Source organism: Euleptes europaea, chromosome 8 (genome assembly GCF_029931775.1).
Source record: "Euleptes europaea isolate rEulEur1 chromosome 8, rEulEur1.hap1, whole genome shotgun sequence".
Classification (NCBI taxonomy): Eukaryota; Metazoa; Chordata; class Lepidosauria; order Squamata; family Sphaerodactylidae; genus Euleptes; species Euleptes europaea.
Genome location: NC_079319.1, coordinates 9,354,403 through 9,382,044, shown reverse-complemented (window position 1 = coordinate 9,382,044; position 27,642 = coordinate 9,354,403). Strand labels below are relative to the sequence as shown.

Here is a 27,642-nt window from a genome sequence, read left to right as displayed (position 1 = left end):
ATGTTCAACAGCATTTCGAGCCACGCTTATCCAAGCCATCAAAATTCTCTGTTTGGAGGCCCTAATTGGCGCGTCTGCCATGTGCGGCACATTCTTAATTGGAGGTGCTCCCTGGTGTATTTCTAGCATGCTTATCGGTTCCTTAATTGGCATGCTCTAAGCTTGCTATTTGTCAGAGCACTTAAATATATATATATATATATATTCTCTTTATTATTAGTCCTCTGAGCCCTGACTTGGATGGCTGAGGCTAGCCCGATCTTGTGAGATCCCAGAAGCTAAGCAGGGTCAACCCTAGTTATGACTTGGATGGGAGACCACTAAGGAAGTCCAGGGTTCCTACGCAGAAGCAGGCAATGGCAAACCACCTCTGAACGTCTCTTACCCTGAAAATCCTACAGGGTTGCCATAGGTTGGCTGCAACTCGACAACACTTTCTGCCACCACCAAGCATGAGGCGTGGGGATTGGCCTTGGTATCATTTGTCATTGTATGCACGGTTTCTCATGTTGTTACCTGCCCTGAGCCCGGTCTTCGGCAGGGAGGGCAGGATGAAAATCCAAATAATAAATAAATTAAATAAATAAATGTAGGCTCAGTACAGAACTGTAACATTGGCCCATCCTTAACCAGGTTCAAAGGGGTGCAGAAGGGCTTGGTGCAGGCTGCAAACCCAACACCATGATATATCCCATTTATGACATTATCCTCTTTCATGACTCACAAAGTGCATGAAATTAACAGAATCCAGAATGTTACAAGTTTGTACTGAGCCCAAACAATGCTTAGATCAAGGGTGTCAAACGTAGTAAGGCCCGCAGGCCAGATCCGGCCCCTTGAGAGCTCTTATCCGGCCCGCGAGGCAGCCGAGGCAGCCACCCCCCCACACTTTTTCTTTCTTTCAAATGTCGCTGAGGTGTAGAGACAAGCCCTCAACAAGAGAGGAAGGTGACTCGTCTGGATATCCTCTGCTTTTGCTGTAGCACCACATGTCCCCATGCCCATACTTGTTCTGCCAGGCATGGGAAAGATTCAGGTGCAGACCACCCACCCCCACTCTCCATCTGGGCTGGCGAGGCATGGCCTGGCCCGACCAAGTGACATTTATGTCATATCCGGGCCTGTGACACCCCTGGCTTAGCCCCTGCACTTAGGCACAGATTAGACTCACAGTCCTGCTCTGACAACAAGATCTACCAAGGTTCCCAGTCAGTCACCTTACAGCCAAGCAAATAATATGTGAAGCGATACCGCCAAAAAGGTTATCACACTGCGCACGTTTCACCTGTCGCTCTTTTACCCCGGCCGAACTGCTCGATGTTGACCCAGCAAATCCCCCGCAATCCCAAAGGTCTTCAGTATGCAACTATATGAAGCTATCTGTGCAGGGTGTTCTTGGCTTTACTACGTGGCCGTCTCGCAGGGGAGGGAAATAACTCCTTTGGAACCCTGAATGATGCTCTTTGGAGACGTGCCCTCCCAGTCTGTGTTTCACGCCAGTACTAAAAATACACATGGGGGCAGCACTAACAATTAATTTCCTGCATGGGATTGATTGGTTTGCTTTTTTTATTCCTTCCCAGAAGACAAAGTTTCTTGTTCACCTGCAAGCAGAGAAGCCACTTTCTCATACAAAAGAAGAAAGCAATTGCAACTGGGAAATTCTGCCAGCATTCCACGAAGGAAACTGTCTCCAGCTCAGGTTTAATGGCTTTAATGAGCAGAGGGGTCAAGGACAGCTAATGCCAGTCATGCGGTCTACTGCTAATTTTTAAAAAGGCATTTACTACACCCAATTACGCTAGAATATTGCAAATGTTACCGCAGCCGAGAACACTCAGAAATGACAAGGGGCATGAGCATATGCCACGGGTGAAACTGGTGGACAAATGACAAAAAATCAAAATGCAAAAGGTGTTACAGAAGAAGGCTCCTGTTATGAGGCCAGGCAGCTTGATATAGAATCCACAGCATTGGATCATGCCTGTAAATTATAGATTCATAGAATCATAGAGTTGGAAGGAACCACCAAGGTCATCTAGTCCAACCCCCTGCACAATGCAGGAAATTCACAACCACCCTGAAATCGACTTTGGTCGGGGAGGGATATAAATCTGATAGACAGACAGATAGAAAGAATACAAATGACACCTTGTAAAGGGTTAGTCCCAACAGTTCCCGAACAACACATTGTCCCGTTTTTTTAAAAAAGCAAGCATCGACCTCTTAAAACTCAGCATTAGCATTCATACATATTTTCAAATGGGAATTGCGGTGGCAGAAACTGAAGATAAAACTCCAGCTATATGTGCAGTTCACCCCCACACCCATGCTCTAGATGTGCTCTTCTTTGTTATCACATCCCATGTCTTCAAAATACACACGGCCGAGATGGCTTACCTGGATCATCTTCGTCTTCAAGGTCTTCATGTTTAACCATGATGCAGATGTGTTTCCTTAGCTGCCGGGAATTAGAGAACTTCCGGTTGCACTTCCTACACTCCAAGTTGCCTGGTAAGACCTCTGCCAGTTCTCCTCTTCCTCCTCCTTCGGGTCCTGGTTGTGCATCCTCGTTTGGAACGCAGTAACTGCTTTCCACCGATTCTTCATCAGCATAAAACTTCTTGGTCGATCCTTTGGGCCGACCTCTTCTCCTCTTCACTACGAGAAGCTCTGTGAAGAAATGTTGAGAGGCGCTTTCAGGGTTTAAAATCAGACTTGCATGGTTCTTTACATAGGACACTAACAAATTCATTCCAAGAGAACCTTGCCTCAAAAGACTGTCTGCACAACGAAGGCTAACGTTATAAGAATGCAGAACCAGAAGATGGGGCAGGCTTAGGGCTACCAATCTCCAGGTAGTGAATGGAGATCTCTCACTATTACAACTGATCTCCAGGCAATAGAGATCAGCTCACCTGGAGAAAATGGCCACTTTGGAAGGTGGACTCTACGGCATTCTACCCCATTGGAGTCCCTCCCCTTGCCAAAACACACCCTCCTCAGGTTCCACCTCCAAAACCTCCAGGTATTTCTCAACCTGGAGTTCCAACCCTAGGCAGGCTTGTCCCATTTCCTGACATTACCCCATGGGCTGTCACGTATTCCACAAACGTGTTGCCCCCATGAAGATAGCTTCAGAGGGCAGCCATGTTGGTTTGTCGTAGAAGAGCTAGATTTACGTCCAGTAGCACCTTAGAGACAAACAAGGTTTTCGGGGTAGAAGCTTTCGAGAGTCAAAGCTCTCTTCATCAGACAGGGATGAAAGGAACTTTGACACTACCAACCCTGGAACTTACGTTTGTTTCTAAGGGGACTCTGGACAAAAAACTAGTTCTTGTTGCTCCCGGTGGAAGTCAGCCACCCAGTCCCAGCCACCATGCTTTTTACTCATGGTAGAGCATCTGAGCCAAGTTGTGCATAAATTTCACCAGTGTTATAGTACCACATTTACTAAGACTGGACTGCCAGCAGTCCCAGGAATCACAGAATCATAGAGTTGGAAGGGGCCATACAGGCCATCTAGTCCAACCCCCTGCTCAGTGTGGTGTAGTGGTTAAGAGCGGTGGTTTGGTGTGGTGGAGTCTGATCTGGAGAATCTGTTTGATTCCCCACTCCTCCACGTGAGCGGCGGAGGATAATCTGGTGAGCCGGGTTGGTTTCCCCACTCCTACACATGAAGCCAGCTGGGTGACCTTGGGCTAGTCACAGTTCTGTTAAGAGCTCTCTCAGCCCCACCTACCTCACAGGGTGCCTGTTGTGGGGAGGGGAAGGGAAGGTGATTGTAAGCCGGTTTGAGTCTCCCTTAAGTGGTAGAGAAAGTCGGCATATAAAAACTAACTCTTCTTCTTCTCCAATGCAGGATCAGTCTAGAGCATCCCTGACAAGTGTTTGTCCAGCCTCTGCTTAAAGACTGCCAGTGAGGGGGAGCTCACCACCTCCCTAGGTAGCCGATTCCACTGTTGAACAACTCTTTGGGCTAGTCACAGCTCTTGGAGCTCTTTCAGCCCCACCTACCTTACAGGGTGTCTGTTGGAGTGAAGGGAAGGGAAGATGATTGTAAGCCAGTTTGATTCTTCCTTAAGTGGCAAAGAAAGTCGGCATATAAAAACCAACTCGTCTTCTTCCTCCTCTTCTTCTTCTAATGCATTTTTTACCCCAAGCTCAGGCACACAAGGCTGTCCCAAATCCTAGTCCAACACTGTGCCACATAACACTTTGTTCCAGATGATCAAGCTGGACAGCTTTACAAGTCTATTTTTTTAAATTTATTTGCAAGCCTGCAATAATATCAAAACTTAACAGCCTAACAGGACGCAGAAAGGCGTTATAATTACACGAGGCCTGGATTCTTTGCGCATCGGGGGGCCAATATCGTTCTTCGAAATGAAGGGAAGTGGTCTTCATTGCGCTCTTCATCTAGAATAATCGCCGTCAGCTAAGCAATTCAACCTTTGCTGTGTGGTTCTCTCTAACAGCACTGATGTTAATTTTCCATTATAAATTATGAATGGTCCCAGTCCCATCTTTGCACAAAATGAGAGCTATTATCTTAAATGAATCACGGAAGAGAGTTTTTCTGGCAAATACCAAGATAACATTCCGCCAACCGGCTCGCCAAATGACTGCGGAGCTGTATTTTTCTGACATGTGGGCCGTCTTCCAAAGAAAATTTAAACTGTGATCTCTCTCAGTCCTAGCTAGTCACAAAAGTTTGAGAAAGACTCAGCTACTGATTGTTTTTAAACTCTGAGCCAACATTGGTTCCCTCTATGAAAACGTGCCATGTGTTACTCCTATGTGGACTCTGGAGCAGTGGTTCCCAAAGTGGGCAGTACCACCCCCTGGGGGGCGGTGGGATTACCTAGTGGGGCACAAAGAGGCAAGGGGGGAGCAGAGGGGTGCTAGAGGTGAGCCACTTCAACTGTGTTGTTGGATAGGGTAGGGGGTGCTGAGATTAAGTTTGTGGAACCAAGGGGGCGGTGGCCCGAAAAGTTTAGGAACCACTACTCTAGAGCTATAATATTCTTGGGAAGGGGCTGTGGTTCAGTGGTAGAGCATCTGCTTGGCCAGCAGAAGGTCCCAAGTTCAATCCCCAGCATCTCCAGTTAAAGGGACTAGGCAAGTGGGTGATGTGAAAGACCTCTACCTGAGACCCTGGAGAGCCTCTGCTGGTCTGAGTAGATAATACTGACTTTGATGGACCAAGGGTCTGATTCAGTATAAGGCAGCTTGAGGTGTTCACGTGCTCATGTGAGCGCAGACACTCCGGCCTGAGCCTATTACCACACTGGCAGCAGTCTACAGTAGATAGATCATGATGGGTAGCCGTGTTAGTCTGTCACTAGCAGTAGAAAAGAGCAAGTGTCCAGTAGCACCTTCAAGACTAACAACATTTCTGGCAGGGGATGAGCTTTCGTGAGCCACACAGCTCACTTCTGTGTAATCTGCCTTGAGTTCAAGTGAGAACAGCAGAGTATAAACAACGTAAATATATATAAATAAATAAACAGTATTGCAGCACCTTAAAGACTCACAGGTAGAAAACGCATGGTCACTTTAGCCTCCTTTATTCCCCGTTTCAGCCAGGATTCAGCCAGGATCGAACGTATGTGTTTTTGCCGAACGTGCGTTCGATCCTGGCTAAATCCTGGCTGAAACAGAATAAAGGAGGCTAAAGCGACCATGTGTTTTCGCCCACAGAGATCTTGTAGCATAAGCTTTTGAGGGCTTGAGTCCCCTTTGTTAGATGCATTCATGCTGCCTATGAAAACTTGTGTTACGATAAATCCGTTAGGTTAGCATTTAAGGTGCCACAAGATTTCTGTTTCTTCATGTAGAGAGTGTAATAGCAAAAAGCTCATGATCAATTGCCAGGAAAAGAAAGGCTCATGCTGAAAGGTTAGAGTGTCAGAGTAGGATCTGGAAGACCCAGGTTCAAGTCCTCACTGTCATGGAAGCTCTTTGGGTGACCTTGGGCCAATTACACACTGGCAACCAGCGGGAGGGTTGTGGGGAGGGGGCAGCATCCTGGGAGAAAAATTAAAAAGAAAAATAAAGGTACATCTACTTACAGGAAGTTCTTACCATAGAGTTCCTGGTGATTCCTACAGCAACCCAGAACGGGTAGCTCTAGGAATCACCAGAAACTCTATGGTAAAATTATACGCTTACCATAGAGTCTCCAGAGATTCTAGAGCTACCATTTGTCACTTCTGGGTAGCTCTAGGAATCAAACAAAAGGAAAAGGCAACAAGCTCAACCAAGAATCAACTGAAAATCTAAGAGGTTGAGCTAAAGACAACAAAAATAGAAAATACAGAAAATATTGAATAATACTGAATAAATGTTTTCTGTATTTTTTATTTTTGTTGCCTTTAGAGTAACCTCTTAAGACTTTTCACTTTTTAACTCTAGGAATCTCCCCAAACTCCATGGTAAGAATTTCCTGCAAGTAGATGTGGCCTTATTTTTCTTTTTAATTTTTCTCTTGCCCTACTTCCAGCAGCGGCAGGCAAGGGATCCCCGCCCCCACCGGAGGTTTGGCAGCCCTACGACATACTCTCACCCTATTCTACCTCACAGAGTTTTTGCGAGGATAAAATGGAGGAGACAAGAAAGGGGAAGAGAATGATGTACGCAGTTTTGGGGCCCCACTGAAGAGCAAAGTGGAGTAGAAATGAAGCAAATAAATGGTAAATAAATAAGTCCTTTCTGAATAACTGCTACTGTTCAGGACTCTCTGGAAGAGATCCAGAGGACCGTATGACAGGACGCGCACCCTCGAGGGGGTCTGCAGCTTGTGTGCCTTGAACGGCAGCCCCCAAGTGCTGCGTGGTAAACCACTTTTGAAACTGAGCAGGTTTTCAGGGAGTTGTTTGTGATATGAAGCTCAGCAAAGAAGCAAAAAGTCAATACTCTCAGCAGGGTTTCTTCTCTACAGCTCCGTTTGAGGTTTGGTCCTCTGTAGTTCCTCAGCAACGAAGAAAATACATCTTGCTCCAGCCAAAGGGCACTTCAGGCGTGCTTAAAAACAAACATACACTAACCCATTAAAAAAAAAACCCCATAAATTCTTTTTGGAGATGCCCAAAAGATCTAGGCCAGGAGAGCCCGACCTTTTTGATCCTGTGGGCATCTTTTGAATTCTGACAAAGGGTGGCTGGCGCAACCACAAAATGGTCTCTGCAAGGGACGGAGCCAGCCACAAAATGGCTGCAGAGGGAGGCAGAGACGCAAAGACGCACAGAGGAAGCTAAAAGAGAAAAGGAGAATCACATGATCTTTTCAAGCATTCTAAACTCCGTGAAGGAAAGACGCAAACACCTTCCACACAGAAAAGGAAAGGCACATGGTCATTGGTCCCCAGCACTATCAATCAATACAACAACTCAAAGGATGTCCTGCCTTCAAAGCTTCCACTGCTGTCTCCTTTAGCAACTGCCTGACCTCCTTACACAAGCTGATGCCCTGCCTAGAGAACCATGGCTCTACACTGTTTCAACTGCAGCAGTCTTGGGAATAATGAATGAAAACAGGGGAGGTACTAGGGGATGTGAAAGACCTTCACCTGAAACCCTGGGAGCTTCATGTGACCATGTGGCCAATACAGATGTATCACAGGATCTCATTTAAAGATTCTTAACTGTACACAACACCCTTTCCATGTGTCATCTGAGATGGCTTCCCTGCAGTTCATCCCGGCACGAGAAAGAGTTGGCATATAGATCAAGGACCTTTAAGCAAACCAGAAGAGAGCCAGCATGGTGCAGTGGCTAAGAGCGGCGAACTCTAATCTGGAGAACCAGGTTCGATTCCCCACGCCTCCACACGAAGCCTGATGAGTGGCCTTGGGCCAGTAACAGTTCTCTCAGAACTCTCTCAGCCCCACCTATCTCACAAGATGCCGTTGTGGGGAGAGGAAGTGAATGTGATTGTAAGCCGCTTTGAGACTCCTTAAGTTTGAGAAAATGAGTTATAAAAACCTTTTTTTTAAAAAAAAGAACACACGAATCTTGAGCAGGCAATTGTTTTTTTGTACATCCTGTGCATCAAATAATTCGCCCAACCAAAACAGCAGCCACGAACATTAATCTCTCCTTGCAGAAGGGGGGAAGGAGAAGGAGAAGACAACGAAGAAGAGTTGGCTTTTATATGCCGATTTTCTCTACCACTTAAGGGAGACTCAAACTGGCTTACAATCACCTTCCCCTCCCCACAACAGACACCCTGTGAGGTAGGTGGGGCTGAGAGAGCTCTAACAGAGCTGTAACTTGCCCAAGGTCACCCAGCTGGCTTTGTGTGGAGGAGTGGGGAAACAAATCCAGTTCACCTGATTAGCCTCCGCCGCTCATGTGGGGGAGAGGGGAATCAAACCCGGTTCTCCAGATCAGAGTCCACCACTCCAAACCACCGCTCTTAACCACTACATCACACTGGCAAGTAAGGTTTGTGCACACAAAGTGAACATACACACGTACACAGCTACATTTGTGAAGTTTCTCAATTCGTGCTCAACACATGAATTTCTACGCATTAAGCAAATACTTATAATTCATGAAACAAACAAATCCTCTGGCAGGCTCCTGAAACCATCAAAGCCGTCTGCGCGTTATGCAGAGACATTTAATCAGCATAGTCAGGAGGTTTCATGAATTAGGCAAAAGTCTGGCCGCTGTCATGAATTAGGCAGAGGCTCCGCAGGTTGCGAGACCGAAGCAATTTTATAAATTTAACACAACGCACAGAATAGCGGCAATAGTGTTTCTGCATCGCTGCAGACTTCTGCCAGTACCTTCCCCGCTTTTATTCAGATTGGAGGGTGTCGTAAGAGGCCTGAGCGGAATAATGATGTCGTCTGCCGTAATCCCTTCTTCCGCGTGCTTCTCCGAGACGTGGGACAGCAGCTCTGACTGGTTCGGGGAAAATAAGTTACACAGCTTGCACATGAAGATGGATCTGTTCCCTGGGAAACAGTAACAAAAACGGAGTTATTAACTTTTTGTTTTTTCAGATTGCAAAAGTTCATTTGAAAAAAAATCAAGAAGTTATTCATGCTGAAATGTTATTTTTCTTAATTTGACTCAACCAAGGCAGGTGAATTTGGAAACAAGTCATTCCCCCATATATTTTTTTTAAAGAATATTTCTATGCCACTTCTTCAGAGTCCTGCTCAAGGCAGCTTACAATTTAAAACATGAGCCATTAAAAACATGAGCCTTCAAACATAAGCAGCATAAAAACTACTCAAAAAACAAACACAAGCCATTAAAAACACAAGCCAATAAACATAAGCAGTGCACAGACTGCTGGACTTGATGGGCCTTGGTCTGATCCAGCATGGCTTTCCTTATGCTCTTATGTTCTCTCCAGTATCAGAGGAACATGCCTTTATATTAGGTGCTGTGGAACACAGGCAGGATAATGCTGCTGCAGTCGGCTTGTTTGGGGGCTTCCTGAAGTCACCTGGTTGGCCACTGTGTGAACAGACTGCTGGACTTGATGGGCCTTGGTCTGATCCAGCAGGACTTTTCTTATGTTCTTATGTTCTGTTTAATGCTACTGCCGTCGTCATGTTTGTGGGCTTCCTAGAGGCATCTGGTTGGCCACTGTGTGAACAGACTGCTGGACTTGATGGGCCTTGGTCTGATCCAGCATGGCCTTTCTTATGCTCTTATAAGCGGTGAGGAGGGGGACTGGATATGATCAACCCTTCCTTCTCTTCCCCCAGTGGAATGCCAGCCCGCCAACTCTTCCTTTAAACTAAAAGATTTTGTAAAAATCGTGAATTAAATAGCTATATATTGTCGAAGGCTTTCACGGTCAGAGTTTATTGGTTCTTGTAGGTTATCCGGGCTGTGTAACCGTGGTCTTGGAATTTTCTTTCCTGACGTTTCGCCAGCAACTGTGGCAGGCATCTTCAGAAGATGCCTGCCACAGTTGCTGGCGAAACGTCAGGAAAGAAAATTCCAAGACCACGGTTACACAGCCCGGATAACCTACAAGAATAAATAGCTATGCTTTGCTCTAGAAAGCCAAATTCTTGGGACAGATTACCTTCACTGCTCACACATCCAAGATATTCGGTGCAACTGCAACCAGACCAGGGACTTCTGATTTTCAGAGTGGGAAGAAAGGTGAGTGGGTGTCTCCTGGCCAAAGTGGGAACTGGATCGGTCACTGCCCTGCAAATTTCTCTTTCTCTCTTGCCCTGATCCTCAGTTCCCTATCAGCTAGTTATGGTGACAGCAAACAGCTTCATGGGTCTACCGCAAGGCTGAAGGGGAATTGTTAAACATGCGAGCGCACACACACCACACTGTACAAATAATTGCCAATAATAATAAGGCTGATACCCATTCCCATCGCAGCCGAACAAATAAGCAATGGGTAATTGATAAATCAGTTGATAATTAGGCTGGGAATCAACAGGACAATAAATGAAACAGCCAATTAAGGGTAAAGCATCAAATAAGCAATATTCCAAATTAAACATGCATTGAATTCATGATGAGGCATTGGGTAATTAATTAGGAGGGAAGTCAACAGAGCAATTAATTAGACAATGAATTAAATATGCACAGAATCAAAGAAGCTGTTAATCAATTAAGTATGCAGGTACACCAAGAGTGAGTCAACATAACTGGGAAACATTCAGCTTGCTGAATGCAATCTTTCCCCCCACGCCTGCCACTCTAAAACCTAATGTACTGTTCCAGCACTTTGTTATTTTGACATAAAAAGCATTTTGAAAATATTTTTTAAAAAACCTGCTATCACTGTATCAGTCCAAATTTTGCCTGTATTCTCTTTCATAAGAAAGTAAGAAAAGCCATGCTGGATCAGACGAAGGCCCATCAAGTTCAGCAGTCTGTTCACACAGTGGCCAACCAGGTGCCTCTAGGAAGCCCACAAACAAAACAACTGCAGCAGCATTGTCCTCCAGGGTCTCAGGCAGAGGTCTTTCACATCACCTACTTGCCTAGTCTCTTTAACTGGAGATGCCGGGGATTGAACCTGGGACCTTCTGCATGCCAAGCAGATCCTCTACCACTGAGCTACGGCCCTTCCCTAACCTAAGAACACTTTATTAGAAACTATATAAAATGGAACTTACTTCTGAGTAGACCTTTTTACAATTGCTCCCTATCTCAACCTTTAAACATAAGCTGCCTCCAGTTCAGAAAAGTTATGTCAAGAACTCTTTTCGAGTGGAACAGTTTACTTGGGCTCCACATACTTTGGATCAGAATATAAGGATGTCTAATGCAAGTTGCAATAACCACTTCCTTTACCTCCCCACCCCTCATTTCATGTATACCTTGCTTTTCCTGCCAGTGGGGACCCAAAGCAGCTTACGTTGTCCTTCTCTCTGCCATTTCATTCTTACAACAACCCTGTGAAGTAGGTTAGGCTGAGATTCTGTGACTATCCCAAGTCACCCACTGAGCTTCCATGGCAGACTGGGAGGCTTTCAAACCCGGGCCTCCCAGATCCTAGTCCTGTTCTTTAACCACTAGACCACCTTATTGCCTGTAAGCTCCAGTTCTGCACCGTAAAACGAGCCAAGTGGCACGCCACATAAAAAAAGGCAATGTAAGTAGTGAGACAAGTTAGAGGGGTCCGTACATCATACAGAAGAAAGCAAGTTCTTTTGCTTGTAAACACGGCAGAGGAAATTGATCTGTTGTGTTGACTTTTCAAGCCACTGCAGGAGAACACTCAAGTCAGAATTTAAAAGGACTAAAAGCTTTATAAAAGGGCATTTAAATAGGAAGCTTGAGTACAGCAATAAATAAATGCCTATACAGATGAGATGCTGGGGAAACCATGACAGGGTCTTTCTGGCATTTTTAAAAGAGGAAAAAAGGCAGCTGCAGGGGAGCATGAACACATGGAAGCTGCCTTATACTAAATTAGACCTTGGTCCATCAAAGTCAATATTGTCTACTCAGACCGGCAGTGGCTCTCCAGGGTCTCAGTCAGAGGTCTTTCCCATCACCTACTTGCCTATTCCCTTTAGCTGGAGACGCCGGGGATTGAACCTGGGGCCTTCTGCATACCAAACAGAGCCACAGCCCCTCCCATAATTCAGACAGGGGATGTGGCTGGGAGAGGGGCCTTAATCCACCATACAGATTGGCCTATTGACACCTCCCCTGTGATGTTAGTCCCAGAGGGAGGAGGGAAGAGTGGAACCTACCTTCCAGAGCTAACAGCAACCTGGGAAGAGGAGGTGGATTGTTGTAAACTGGGGAAACGGCTCAGTGGGAGAAGAGCGGAACCTCTTCCTCCCTACCCTTCCCCCCATCACTATATGCCTAGTCTGCATGAAAACCCCTTGTGGTTGCAATGTACCTTTAAAAAAAAGAAAGAAGAAGAATATTGGGAAGATGTGATCATGGATTTACCATCATCTTGTCTAGTTGGGCCCCTCATGCATAAACAATGGAGAAGAAGAAATTGTTTTTTTTAATATATATATCCCGACTTTCTCTACCACTTAAGGAAGAATTAACACAGGTTACAATCCCCTTCCCTTCCCCTCCCCACAACAGACACCCTGTGAGGCAGGTGGGGCTGAGAGAGCTGTGATGAGCCCAAGGTCACCCCACTGGCTTCATGTGGAGGTGTGAGGAAACCAACCCAGTTCACCAGATTAGCCTCCGCTGCTCATGTGGAGGAGTGGGGAATCAAACCCGGTTCTCCAGATCAGAGTCCACCACTCCAAACCACCGCTCTAACCACCACGCTGGCTATCAATGCATAAAATCATCAACACCTAGCGATAATCACCAGTCAGCCTTCCATACGGAGTTCACTGTTCTGACAGGGATGGATAGACTGGCATGATTGTTTATATGTCAAATAATAATCCATAGGCCAGCAGCAGCATGACCCCCCACCAAATCCACAATCATTAACAGGGGAGGGGCTGTGGCTCAGTGGCAGAGCATCTGCTCGGCCAGCAGAAGGTCCCAGGTTCAATTCCCAGCATCTCCATTTAAAGGGAGCAGGCAAGTAGGTGATATGAAAGACCTCTGCCTGAGACCCTGGAGAGCCGCTGCCGGTCTGAATAGGCAATACTGACTTTGATGGACCAAGGGTAGAAGGCAGTAGAAGGCAGCTTCATGTGACTACAAACTTAGATGAGTGTTTTAAAATAGCTGACGTTCTATGTGATTAACTGGGTCTTCCAGTTAAGGGCTCCCGTTTATTTTTGAAGCTATTTTTTTCCCTTTGGTTTACTACCCAAGAGAAAATTGAAGAAGGGGGGAGACGATTAGAGATTCAGGATGCCCTTTCCCTCAAATAATAAGTGACAAGTGTTGCTTATTAATTGTATGTTTGCACCTACCCTAAAGCACCAGATGGTATCTCTGGCAGCAACAGACGTCATCCCTGTGTGGTATGTAAAGAACTATCAAGTCACGGCCAACTCACCGAGAACCCAAAGCGTTTTCAGGGAAATAAATGAATTGAGGTGGTTTGCCATCTCCTGCCTCAACGTAGCAACCCTGGGCTTCCTTGGACGTCTCCCATCCAAGTACTAACGAAGGCCGGCTCTGCTTAGCTTGCACGACCTCCCAAGATTGGGCTCGCCTGGGCCATCCAGGTCAGGGCAGCTTCATCCTTACTGGAAATGAGCTACTTGGATGTACCCTGAGCTACTTGGATGTACAGTGGGACAAGACAGATTGTGGCGAGTGCAGGCACCCAATTGTGAACCGGACCCTGACAGTGCAGGCAGCACCAAAGCGCCCTTACTGCTTCTTTTTTACAAGAGCTCAAGTTCAAGGTTTCAGGTTTGAACGTGTTGAAATTAATCATCTGCCTTGTACGCAATCAATCTTCTAAAAAAATTAGTTAAACTTTTGGCATTGCCAATGATTAAACAAGCACCTAAGTTAACTGTTGCACTCAGCTCACAGTCACAGGCTTTTTAAAAAGATGTTTGGTGTGCCAACAGCAGCCTCTAGCGGTTTATCACCACCGCAGCGGAAAAAAATCAGGGCATGTTAGCTTAGCTATGTGGTTCTAGGAAAGGCCAAGTGGAAAGAGGAAGGGTGCCCCCTTGTGATATTGTGTGAGTTTTTCTTTTAAGAGACAGGTGTTAAGAATAGGACTGGCATCCAACAAAGGGGCTTGGAGACGCGTTACAAAAAGTGGATGGGGCAAGCTTACCCACACAAAATCAAGGAGCAAAGTAACTTGAGAAAAGGGTCTAGGAAGGTTTTGTTGCCATCTTCTGGGCATGGAGTAGGGGTCACTGGGGGTGTGGGGGGAGAAGACCTGATGGACAAATGACCTGATTCAATATAAGGCAGCTTCATGTACATGTGTGCAAATGTAGTAGCCTGATAATTGCCAGTCAGAGTAGACAAGACTGGTCTTTAGAATGCCAAGACTGAGCCAGGGTTAAGAGCGGCAGACTCTAATCTGGAGAACCAGGTTGGTTTCCCCACTCCTCCACATGAAGCCAGCTGGATGACCTCTGGCCAGTCACAGTTCTCTCAGAACTCTTTCAGCCCCACCTAACTCACAAGGTGTCTGTTGTGGGGAGGGGAAGAGAAGGCGATTGTAAGCCGCTTTGAGACTCCTTGCAGTCAGAGGTTTATACAGGAAATGGGACAGGAGGACAATTACGGTAATGAGGGACAGAGGCAGAATGAATGAATGAAAAGCGCATCAAGCCGCGGCAAAAGGTGTTACAGAAGCATTGTGAGGCGTACTTTTCAAAACAATTTTATTTATTTACTTCATTTGTACCCCCACCTTGCTCCCCACCAGGGACCCAAAGCAGCTTACATCATTCTCCTCTCCTCCATTTTATCCTCACAACAACCCTGTGAGGGAGGTTAGGATAATCGTGTGCGACAGGCCCATGGTCACCCAGTAAGCTTCCATGGAATGAGTGGGGATTTGAACCTGCATCTCCCAGAGCCTAGTCCAACACTTGTCTTGTTTGTGGGCTTCCTAGAGGCACCTGGTTGGCCACTGCATGAACAGACTGCTGGACTTGATGGGCCTTGGTCTGATCCAGCGTGGCCTTTCTTATGTTCTTATGCACTCTAAGCACGACACCACGCTGGCTCTCATTGAGAGAGATGCTACTATACAAGCTTGCCTGGAAGCCACAATTGCTCTGAAAAGCTTCTTGCCCTATCACCACCTATATTGGCTGGACTTATGAACCGGAACTCTGCACATGCTCAGACTTCCAGATGCTGAGAAACAGCAATAAATATGAGTGTGTGTGCATAAAGTGCCATCGAGTCGCAGCCAACTTATGGCAACCCCAGCAAGGGCCTTTCAAGGCAAGTGAGAAGCAGAGGTGGTTTGCTGCCATTGCCTTCCTCTGCAGAGCCTTCCTTGGTGGTCTCCCATCCAAGTACTGACCCTGCTCATCTGCTGAGATACGCCAAGATTGGGCTATACTATGCTGCCTTCCCCCCTGTGTGAAAAGGAGTACCAAGGCTGATATGAAACCGTGGACGGCAAAAGGTAAGCAGCAGGAGCCAGGATTACGTACAGAGACTGGATTCAGTCAGAACAGAGGAGGGCATAAAGCAGGGCTGTTTCAGGGACGGCCCCTACTCTCCCCTAAAGAGATGAAGAAAGCTTCATCATGTTTGGGTTTCCACAAAGGTGGAAAAACTGTTCCTCTGTCCATCTGGCATTTCCTTGTACAGGACTTTCGTCTGCTCCTTCTGGACTTATCATTATTTAGTTACTTCATTTGTATCTGATGAAGAGAGCTTTGAGTCTCAACAGCTTACAAATCTTGTTGGTCTCTAAGGTGCTACTGGACTCAAATCTAGCTGTTTGTTTATATCTTCACCCCAATGGAGATCTAAAATAGGTTTCATTGTTCTCTCTTCTGTTTTATCCTTGAAAGAACTCTGTGAGGTAGGCCCCTGGCTTGCGCGCTGGCCCTGATCCGGACCCAGTGCATCGTGAGAGAGGAGGGAAACCCAGAGCAGACTGGTCGCCCCTCTTCAGAAGAGTGATGGGAGGGAGTTTTGCCTTGGGTTTTCCGCTCTCAGGATGCACATTTTTCCCATCCGAATTCTCAAAAATCCCCCCTCCCCGCTGGGGTAGAGGGGCCAACAGCCCCTTCCATTGAACATCCTCCCCACGGGTCCAGCTGCCATAGACCAAGCTGCCACCACCACCCCCAGCTCGCGAGGCGCACATGGCGTGGCCCTGCCGGTCTCCCCCTGGAGTCGTCCGTCCGACGTCCCCCTGGGCTTGGAGGTGTGGGCCCAGCTCCAAGGCCCATCCCGGGCGAGGGGCGGGGAAGGCATGCCACCTGCCCGCCCACCAGCCTCCGGGATGGAGAGAAGTGCCAGGACTCTAGGCAGGCAGGCAGGAAAAGGGGCGGTATTCTTGTCCGAGCGCGAAACTCCCCCAGCCAATCGCCGTTCTTGGGGGAGGAGAAATTAGCCGGCATGGGCAGGGATAATTGTTCCAAACCAAGGAACAAAGGCAGTTTTTTTCATGGAGCTCCGAGCCAAAAACTGCGCAGCAACAGTAAAGAATGCCGCAAAAGTGGTTTGACTTGCCCCGGTTATAACGCGGCGTTTATTGCTCAATCCGAAAAATATCGGAGCAGACATGAATAACCAAAAATTTGCAGCGCCACAAACTGGCTGTGAAACCGCTGCAAAGCTACGTGAAAAATCCCCCAATGAGTAGCCATGTTAGTCTCTCTATAACAACAGAAAAGAGCAGGGTCCAGTAGCACCTTAAAGACTAACAAAATTTCTGGCAATGTATGAGCTGGCAGGGAATCTGAATTTCTGGCAGGGTATCTGAAGAAGTGAGTTGTGTGACTCAAGAAACCTCATACCCTGCCAGAAATTTTGTTAGTGTTTAAGGTGCTACTGGACTCTTTCTCTGAGGTAGGTTAGGCTAAGAGTGTGTGACCACCCCGTCATCATCACAGACTTCGGATTCAAACCTGGGCCTCTCAGGTCCTCAGCATGCCAAGGAAATTGGTGAGTTGCTCTTTAAGCACACGTGCCAAGGGCTGTCAATCCCCACCTTAGGCATTTTTAATCTGCCATTCCTCCAGGGAGCTCCCATCAGCATGCATGGCTCTCTCCCTCATCTTGTCCTCATGACAACTCTGTGAGATGGATTAGACTGAGACTGTGACGGCACTAAGGTCACCCAGAGATCTTCACAGCTGGATGGGGATTTCAACTTGTCTCCATAGTCTTTATCTCTGAGCACTATACCACATGGACACTGTGCCACGTAGATATGCCAATGGCTGAGAACCAGGATGTAGTACAGTAAGAGTTGTTTGACAGTGGAATGGGCTGCCTAGGGAGGTGGTGAGCTCCCCCTCACTGGCTGTCTTTAAGCAGAGGCCAGACAAACACTTGTCAGGGATACTCTAGATTGATCCGGCATTGAGCAGGGGGTTGGACTAGATGGCCTGTATGACCCCTTCCAACTCTATGATTCTAGTGCTTAGTGCATTGTATTAAGGCTAGGCTGCTTGGGCATTAAATCCCCACTCAGCCAAGTTCACTGGCAAACCTGTGTCAGGCAGCAGAAACTACCTCACAGCGATATTGTGATGATAAAATGGGGGAAGAAGAACCATATATGCTGCCTTGCATTTCTCAAAGGAAGTGTAGGAAAAATATGGACTAAGCAAACCAACAAGCAGAGTGCAGGATCTGCCAGAAAAGCAGGTGAGGGGTCTGGAAACTCAGAGGTGGTGCCTCCATGAAGGAAAATGCTATTTAAGTATTTTAATAAATACATAGATGAAGGGGTGGAGCTAGGGTTGCCAACTCCTGGATATTTGGGGGTGGAACTTGAGGAGGGGGGGCTTGCAGAGAGGCAGGACCTTAGCCACGTATAGCCCTATAGCGTCCACCCTCCAAAACGGCCATTTCCCCTGGGGGAACTGATCTCTGCTGTCTGGAGATCAGTTGAAATTCTGGGAGATCTCCAGGCAAGAGGTTGGCAATCACAGGAGCTCAGGATACCTTAAAGAAAGGAGCTGCTACAAGATTTCACAGCAACCTGCGGAATACAAGCAGGATAATGCTGCTGTAGTCGTCTTGTTTGTGGGCTTTCTAGAAGCACCCGGTTGGCCACTGTGTGAGCAGCCTGCTGGACTTGATGGGCCTTGGTCTGACCAAGCATGGCTTTTCTTATGTTCTTAAAATGAATACTAGTCATGATGCATACCTATTATTTGATGTATCAGAGGAGCATACTTATTATATTAGGTGCTTTAGTACACAGGCAGGATAATGCTGCTGCAGTTGTCTTGTTTGTGGGCTTCCTAGAGGTACCTGGTTGGCCACTGTGTGAACAGCCTGCTGGACTTGATGGGCCTTGGTCTGCTCCAGCATGGCTTTTCTTATGTTCTAACCCTGAAAAGGTCAGCTGGCTTCGAGCTTCCTTCCTCTGAAGGCTGAAAACCCAGAGGCTCCTTAACCCAACCTCACAAGCGCGTGGCAAAATATTGTAGGAAAAGGGCGCAGGAAGACGTTGGACTAGGTGACCCTGGTGGTCCCTTCCAACTCTATGATTCTATGAAGGCTTTAGCCACTCATAAGTAATAAGAAGACAAGATAACTCACAGTGGGTAGCTGTGTTAGTCTGTCTGCAGTAGTAGAAAAGGGCAAGAGTCCAGTAGCACCCTAAAGACTAACAAGAATATTTTCTGGTAGGGTATGAGCTTTTGTGTATCTGAAGAAGTGAGCTGTGGCTCAGGAAAGCTCATACCCTACCAGAAAATATTTTTGTTAGTCTTTAAGGTGCTACTGGACTCTTGCCCTTTTCTACTAAAGACAAGAGTCACTGGAAAAGTCCACCATGTTAGGAAAAGTTGAAGGCAGCAGGAAAAGAGGAAGACCCAACAAGAGATTGATTGTAATGGAAGCCACAGCCCTCACTTTGCAAGACCCGGAGCAAGGCTGTTAAAGATAGGCCGTTTTGGAAGACATCGATTCACAGGGTCGCCATGAGTCAGAAGCGAGTTGATGGCCCTTAACGCACACAAGTAACGAGCATTCATATTATGATCAATAGTGTTATTATAGTAGTCAAAAAGGGCAAGAGTCCAGTAGCACCTTAAAGACTAACAATAATATTTTCTGGTAGGGTATGAGCTTTCGTGAGCCACAGCTCACTTCTTCAGATACACGAAAGCTCAAACCCTATCAGAAAATATTATTGTTAGAAAATATTCTTGCCCTTTTCTGCTACTGCAGACAGACTAACCCGGCTACCCACTGTGAGTGTTATTATAAAAAAAGTGACAACTGAGCAGCTCATCTCTGCAGGACTTCCGAGGCGTCAACCGGGCGACAAACGAAGGGAGAGGTGGGGGAAATGGAAGTGGGGGTCGCAGCTGCAGAGAAGAACGACGGCAGCCCCGCGGCTGCAAAGCAGCTGCACCCGGAAGGCGAGTCGCGTCTACTGTCGAAAAGAGACCGAGGACCCAGCTGTTGGGAAGCCCTCACTTCCGATTTCGAGCTCCCCGCCGCCATATGCGGGGCCAGAGGCCCTCCGCTCTCCCGACTCCTTCTCCGTCTTTCTGCACGCGCGTTTGAAAGGGAAACGGAAGCGTCTGCCCTGCGACCACAAACGCGGCCAAGCCCAACTGCCCGCACTTCCGGCTTCGAAGCGAGCAGGGGTGTAATAGAGGGGCCTTTACCATAGAGACGGCAACGCCTAGAGCAAAGCACGCCAGAGCCCATAGGCCGTCACGGGGCGCGCCAGTTAGTCACCGGAAGTCCCGGGCTCTGGCGTCACTCCAGCATTGGCGGCCGGGCTCGACGCGTCCCATCTACTTCCGGTCTCCTTCGCTCAACTGCCCCGCTTCCTCCCCTCCCCCCTCCGTTCCACACAACAGGGCCCCGGAGCGCCCCTCCCCCCCCCCACCGACCCACTCACCTGCCGATGGCGCCTCCATAGTGGAATAGGAGAAGGCGGGCGGCGCGTTAAAAAATAATAATAATCTTCTCAAAAAAATTTAAAAAGTGTAAAAAGGGAAGAAAAAAAGCACTTTCGCCCCTGAGGAAACCGCCTCGCCCTCATCGCGCGCCAACGCCCCACTCCGGCGCCTCTCGGGACACCAGTGTGAAAAGAAGTCCCTGAGGGAGAAAAAATAATAATCCCGGGATATCATATAAATATTAATCATTATTCAATGGCGTCGGGGGGGGAAAAACCCGGCGGGCCAAACGGTTATGGCGAATCTGCCGCGTCCGACATGGCGGCGGCTTGTCCTTCTGGTTCTTCCTCGGGTGACGTCAGAAGGAGAGCGCGAGGGGGAGGAGGGAGGGCCGAGGGGGGAGTGGCGCGCGACTGGCGCCTCTTGGGCCTCAGCGGCCGTTAGGGAAAGCCTCCGTCCTGCGCCTGCGCGTGGCCAGTTCCTTCCTCTCCCCCCCCACCCTTGCAATACAAGCGGGCTTCAAAGAGTAGAGTCTGTGCTGTGGAGAGGCGCAGGTTGCCAACCTCCAGGGGAAGCCTGGAGATCTAGTGTGTGCGACCTTATGAATCAAAGTCCTCCAAAACGTCCTATCCTTGACAGCCTTGCTCTGTGCATAGAGTTTGGTTAAGAAATTCCTGGAGATTTGATCAAGAAACAACCATTAGATGACTTTTGGCGCAAATGGCACCTTTTTTTTAATGCCAAATATGCACAATTATTGAATTTAGCTAACTACTTAGCAAGACATCTAGAGTATTCAATAAGCATTACTTAAACAAGACATATAAGAAATATTAATGCTAGTTTTTAATGGATGAAAATTTCTAAACTTCATGTAGTTTAAAATAAATAGGGGTACAGGCAAATGTAACGACTATTAGATGAAATATTTTTTACTTTATTGCCATGTTTTGGTTTTCCATGAGTGATCGGGTGCATAGTCTCGTATCACAAACTGTCTTGCAGTAGATGTGATTGTACAGATTTGCCATATTTTGGTTTTTCATGAGTGATCGGGTGCATAGTCTCGTATCACAAATTGTCTTGCAGTAGATGTGATTGTACAGATTTGACTTGGGCACAGAAACTTAAATTGCTTTCCTGTTCTTTTTCCCCTTCCCTATCCCCTTTTAAATTCTGTATCCTAAAAATTCAATAAAAGTTTACAAAAGAAGAAATTCCTGGAGATTTGGTGTGTGGGGGGGTGGATGTGGGGTTGCATGCCTGGTTTTGGCTGGGAAATACCTGGGGATTTTGGCGGTAGAGCCTGGGGAAGGAATTTAGTAGGGTGTAATGCCTCAGGTTGCCAGCTCTGGGTTGAAAAATACCTGGAAATTTTGGCTATTCTGAGCAGCCTTCTGGCCCAGCTAGTGTGAATATTTAATTCTGTATTAGACTGCTACTATTGCATCTACAAAGACAAATTATTTAATATTTATGAAGATTCCAGCTGATGAAGCTGCAATTTTGCAGTGAAAACGCTTGAGAGCATCCGGACCGCATTACTGTTGACTTCTTCATCCTTACCCAGCTTTCCTTGTGCTACCTTTTTGAAGAAACAACCTAGAGATAAGACTTTTACTTACCTTGGAAAAGACTTTCCACTCTGGACTTGCTTGTCTATATAGATTAACCGTTGTTTTCACTTGTTTGTAGATGTTACACATCTTTCACAATATATGTTTGCATAGCTTGCTTGAGTATTGTTTATTGTGCTTCGTTTGAGCCCAGTACTATATTTCCACTACTATCCTAGTAGTACTTGTGCATATTTCTCTCAGTTTCACCACCTGGAGGCTGGCAACCCTAGTTATCAATAAGTATAGAAAGAGCTATGAACAAGGATCTTTGACAGAGCATGTTGACGGTAGATGCTGTATGTATAGGGTTGCCAGCTCCGGGTTGGGAAATACCTGGAGATTTTGGGGGTGTATGTAGGGTTGCCAGGTTTGGGATGGTGAATACCTGGGAATTTTGGCGGTAGAGCCTGGGGAAGCAACTCAGCCAAGGTATAATGCCTAGGTTGCCACCTTCAGGTTGGGAAGTACCTGGAGATTCTGGCAGTGGAGCCATGGGAAGGAACTTAGTAGGCTATAATGTGTGGTTGCCTGCTCTGGGTTGGGAAATACCTGAAGATTATAGGCATGGAGCCTGAGGAGGGTGCGGTTTAGAGAGTGGAGGGACTTCAATGCCATAGAGCATTGCCATAGAGCATAGGCCATTTTCTCCAGGTGAACTGATCTCTGTCTCCTGGAGATCAGGTGTAATAGTGGGAGATATCCAGCCACCACCTGGAGGCTGGCAACCCTAACAATTCCAGAGAGTAGTAGCCATTTTCTGCAGGGGAACTGATCTCTGTAGTCTGGAGACCCGTTGTAATTCCAGGATACATCCAGCCACTACCTGGAGTTTGGCATACCTAGAGGCTTGGGAGGACAAGGTTTGGTAGGGGAGGGACCTCAGTGGGGTATATTGCCATTGAGTCCACCCTCCAGCCAGGGGAAGGGCTCTCTTCCAATAGATGTCAGAGTTTGGCAATCCTAACAATAGTTAAGGCTGTTGCTGCTGCTTGAAGGGGTACTACAAAAGAGCTCTGCTGGTTTAGATCAGTGGCCCACCGATTCCAGCATCCTGTGGCCATCCAGAGGGCAAAGGTTTCCCCAGTTTGTTTCTCCGGCCCAGAAATTGGCGTTCAGTTACCGCATCCACACACACATGTGCTATTTTGTTGTCTTAGCTACTAGGCATTCGTAGATCGCTTGTAAATTTATTTGAATCCCCCGTCCCCCCCACCCACCCCCCTGGTCTGGATATACTGCCTGGAAACTTCATTTGATGTCCACGCCCCTCCCTTAAGCTCCGGTATTCTAGAAGAAAACTTCATAAACCGTGCATCATAGCCCAGTAGGGTTGCCAACCTCCAGGTGGTAGCTGGAGATCTCCTGAGATTACAGTTGATCTCCAGATTACATAGATCAGTTCCACTGGATAAAATAGCCATTTTGGAAGGTGGGCTGTATGGCACCATACCCTGCTGAGGTCCCTCCCCTTCCTCAAGCTCCATCCTCAAAATCTCCAGGTATTTCCCAACCCGCAGCTGGCAACCCTATTCTACAGTTTCTGTGCTATTGTATTTCCCCACGCACACTGTGAGTCACTCCAAGCATGGCCCTTGAGAGATTACCATATAAATTATCTAAGTAAATAAACATGACTCATGCCCCCATCATCTCTTCTCTCAAATAAAATGTCTCAAACTCCTTAGCATTTCCCCTTAAGGGAGGGGCTCCAGTCCTGTGTTTCAGTTTTCCTTCTCAGCACCTTCTGGAGTGTCAAAATATCTTTTGGAGATACATCAACCAGAACTGTATACAGTGCTTTACGTGCAGCCACATAAGATCCCAACTAGATCAGATGACACAGGTCCATCCAGTCCAGCCTCTTCTTATTTCGGTGGCCAACTAAGTCCCTCCATTGCTGATCTCCCTAGCAATTAGTGTTCAGACGTATAGCTAGGGTTGCCGGCTCTGGGTTGGGAGACTCCTGGAATTTTAAAATTGGATCTGGGGGAAGGTGGGGTTTCAGTAGGGTATATTGCCATACGGTTAGGGTTGCCAACCTCCAGGTGGTGATGAACAAGAGCAAGCACTGGTGGCGTTATAAACAAAATGTAATTCAATTTTCAATAAACAATCACATAAATCATATATATGCAAACTGCAATTTCCAAAATATTCAAGTGCAGTCCCGAAAAGTTGCGATGAGCTTGAAGCAAAAAAGCCAGAAACTCCGGCTGATGCGATGTTGCTGTGAAACTCCGGGAAACGGAAGTATGAAAAACCCGGAGATCGTTCCGCTGGAATAGAACACAAGTGAAGCCAAATGGAATATTATTGGCGTGATTATATCATATCCCGAGATGGGACTCCGGTAAAACCCATTTTGCCGAGGCTTTATCCATCGGGATAGTAGCAGGTAATTTTCTTTTGCAGGTAAATTTTGCAGGTAGTGAGAGATGCAAATCTATCTCAAGCACTGAAAAACATGTAGCTTACAGATCAATGGATGGCTCCTAGTGATCTTCAGGTGGTGGCTGGAGATCTCCCGCTATTACAACGGATCTCCAGGTGACACAGATCATTTCAGTTGGAGAAAATGGCAGCTTTGGAAGGTGGACTCTAAGGCATTATACCCCACTTGAGTCCCAACCCTTCCCAAAACCCGCCCTCCTGAGGCTCCACCCCCAAAATCTCCAGTTATTTCCCAACCCAGAGCTGGCAACCCTACATTCGGTCCACCTTCCAAAGCAGCCTTTTTCTCCAGGGGAATCGATCTCTCATCGACAGGTCAGTTGCAATTCTGGGAGATCTCCAGGACCCCACCTGGTGGTTGACAAGTTAAGTATAGTTCCTCTGATTGTGGAGATGCCATATTGTAACCTTCATAGGTAATATCCATTGAGGATTAAATTTCCCTAAGACATTCTACCTGATTCAATAGAAGAGTTTTGATTTTGTAGAGAAGAGAAGCTCTGTCTGTGGCCCAGAACCAGCATTCTTCTGGGGTTTGATGCACTGGGAAAGAGACAGATGACTGAAGGACAGCACCTTCACCCACCTTCCAGATCCCAAGAGCCCAGCTCTTCTCAGAAGGACTCTTGCTGACCCTACTGCTGCAGTGACTAGGTCAGCCAGGTCTTAGCCAAAAACAGAGGGCCGAAAGAGTCACACATGCACACAAAACCAAAGAAAGTTTTATTGCCCGAAATTTAATTCAATCCTGGCAGGAAAATCCAGCAACAGTTCATTACATGCTCACTGCATCCTGAAGGAAAGGCCAAAGAGGAAGAAGCCGGAGCATGTAAGATCCAATGCTCCTTCAGGGCCCCAAATCCCACCACTTCCTTTCAGTTTTGGTTCGAGCTAGCATTTTCACCACGACCAGTAAAAATTAATGAACCTTACACACCCTTTGTCACCATTCCATGGCACCCTCCATCTGCCAGTAGAAGCAGCATCTGGATAACTTTGTTGTCATACTGGTCCTTAATGCCTTCTGTTAGGACCCAACCCTGTTCCAAATGCAGTACTCAAGCTTTCGAGGTACCCTGCACATTTCCTTCATCCAGATGTTCAACTGGGGGGAAACTGTGGGGGGGGGGAGGGAATGTTTCCAGCTATAAGCACGGTAACAAAGGTTGCTTAACAATGTCAAGGCATTCATTATGAGGGCTGTGAGCCTAAGTGCACTTCCTAAGGAGCTCAGTGGGACTTACTTCTGAGTAAACATACTTAGAAGTGCACTGTAAGGCTAGTGCACACGCTCTGCTTGTTAAGACTCTTATTTTATTGGTTGCCCTTCAAACACATAACAAAAAGACAGTCACTGTCCAATCAGAAAAATAACCTTTGAGGATTCACACACCCTTAGGGTTCCTTTAATGGAGGGGCTTTGGGGAGAAGCTGTGGCTCAGTGGTAGAGCATCTGCTTGGCATGCAGAAAGTCCCAGGTTCAATCCCTGGCATCTCCAGTTAAAGGGACCAGACAGTAGGTGATGTGAAAGATCTCCACCTGAGACCCTAGGGAGCTGCTGCCAGTCTGAGTAGACAATACTGACTTTGATGGGCCAAGGGTCTGATTCAGTATAAGGCAGCTTCATATGTGTGTACGTGTAAGAAGTCCAGGTTATCCATTTTGGCTCTAGTAGCAAGCCATAACCATAGGTTGGTCTGTTGGCACCCATAACACCAGCAAAACATAATGTTCCAGAATTATATTAAACACAAGAAACACCTCCATCATTTGCTGACTAAGATTGGTTTGGCATCTTGTTCCAGCGTTTGCTTCAGTCATTAGCGTTCGTGGTAAGATGTGAATGATAACTCTATGATGTGATTAAAAAAAAACCTGCTATTGGGAGGATGATAATTTCCACTGATCTCTTGCAGGCTCATCCATATTATATTCACTCCACACAAATGCAGCCTAGATTGACGAACAACTGAGGCTTCAGGGAATATGGCTCAATTGCCTATCAGCACCCCACCGAAATAATTCTAACACTTCTTCCAACAAGAAAGACTAACAGGGCGGTTCTTATAAATACATATTTACTACCAGGAATGAAATCGATGAACAAACCCAGATTTAACACATGCTGCCTTAGGGATGTAGACATCAGTGTTCTCGATTGCATTTCCTTGGCAATCCAAGTTGCCATTTGGTCACATTAAGGCGTCAAGACAATATTTAAGTCCAGCGTTTGTGTGTTTTAAAATCTACGCAAAAGAATAACTGAAGAATGGTATATCCATGCCAATAATAGCCGTGTTTAGATTGGCAGCTTTAACACAGCCTTACTGTTTTTCTCCCCCTTCCTTTGGGTGGCTTCAGATATTGTCTCACCAGAGACCACTGAACACCTAGTGCCACATATAAGAAAGGAGGCAGCAAAGCAGTTTTAGGAGCTTGCCTTAAAACTGGGCTAGAATCTATAGCTGGAAGAAATGAGTAGCTGGAGAATACCTAAGTGCGTCCATCAAATTGATCACCGACTCCCTAAATCTTGGTGGTATTAAAAGGTACCGAGCCATCTACCACCCATTTATCACTGCCAGTGCAATACAGAGAAAGACCAAAGTGCTCCGGGAGCTGACTGGCTGCTATACTGGCGTATCTTAGAATGATAGAGCTGGGAGGGACCACCAGGGTCATCTAGTCCAACCCCCTGCTCAAAGGTAGGACCAAATAAGGCCCAAACACGTTTCGGCCTCAAAAAGCCCTTCCTCATTGGTCAGACACAGAATTGTAGACCAGTACACATCCTAACAGTATAATATCATAATGCACGGTAGAACACACATAAAAGCCCTTCTAGTATTATGAAGCTTCTTGTAAAATTATTTATTCCATATAGACTAGAATATGGCTCACATCCCCTACCCTGTATTTCATGCCAGGCTTCTAAGGATGTGTATACATCAAACAGTGTGTTATGTCAAAATTACTAGGGTTGCAACAAATCCAGGATATATTTATCTTTGAAAGTGGTAGGAACATGCCAAATAGGAGGGCAACAAAGATAGTATGGGATCTGGAGACAAAGTCCTCTGAGGAAAGATTGAAAGAGCTGCATATGTTTAGTCTGGAGAGGAGAAAACTGAGAGGTGATATGACAGCCACCTTAAGAACATAAGATCTTCAAGTATTTGAAGGGCTGTCATATAGAGGATGGTGCAGAGTTGTTTTCTGTTGCCCTGGAAGTTGGGACCAGAACCAATGGAAGTGGTGGATACCAAGCAAACCCTCCTATTAAAGACAAGCTGAAAATGGGAAATTCGGTGGCGGGGGACCAACATTCACTGGGGAAATCAGCCAGTATCAAAGTATTGTACAGTAAATGAATGTATTTATTTAGAAGGAGTTGGTTTTTATATGCCGACTTTCTCTACCACTTAAGGAAGAATCAAACCGGCTTACAATCACCTTCCCTTCCCCTCCCCACAACAGACACCCTGTAAGGTAGGTGGGGCTGAGAGAGGTCTAAGAGAGCTGTGACTAGCCCAAGGTCACCCAGATGGCTTCGTGTGCAGGAGCGGGGAAACCAACCCAGTTCACCAGATTAGCCTCCGCCGCTCATGTGGAGAAGTGGGGGATTAAACCCCGTTCTCCAG

General features: G+C 46.8%; 1 protein-coding gene and 1 non-coding gene across 4 annotated transcripts in view; both read right to left on the bottom strand.

The window, feature by feature from the left end:
- ZFAT (zinc finger and AT-hook domain containing) overlaps positions 1-8,957 on the bottom strand; it is a 90,120-nt gene extending 81,163 nt beyond the window's left edge. For 2 of the 3 annotated variants that reach the window (XM_056854343.1, XM_056854342.1), the window contains exons 1-2: positions 8,795-8,951; positions 2,401-2,673 (exon numbers count right to left, since the gene is read on the bottom strand). In XM_056854343.1, coding sequence (XP_056710321.1) covers positions 2,401-2,673; positions 8,795-8,948 — 427 coding nt within the window. In that variant the 5' untranslated portion in view covers positions 8,949-8,951. Of the gene's footprint in view, positions 1-2,400; positions 2,674-8,794 lie in introns of all 3 variants that reach the window. The other variant, XM_056854341.1, reaches the window with a different exon arrangement.
- LOC130482208 (small nucleolar RNA SNORA55) lies at positions 904-1,040 on the bottom strand. Its single transcript, XR_008933499.1, has one exon. It is a non-coding gene; the product is annotated as a small nucleolar RNA SNORA55 (small nucleolar RNA).
- Positions 8,958-27,642: the final 18,685 nt, after the last annotated feature.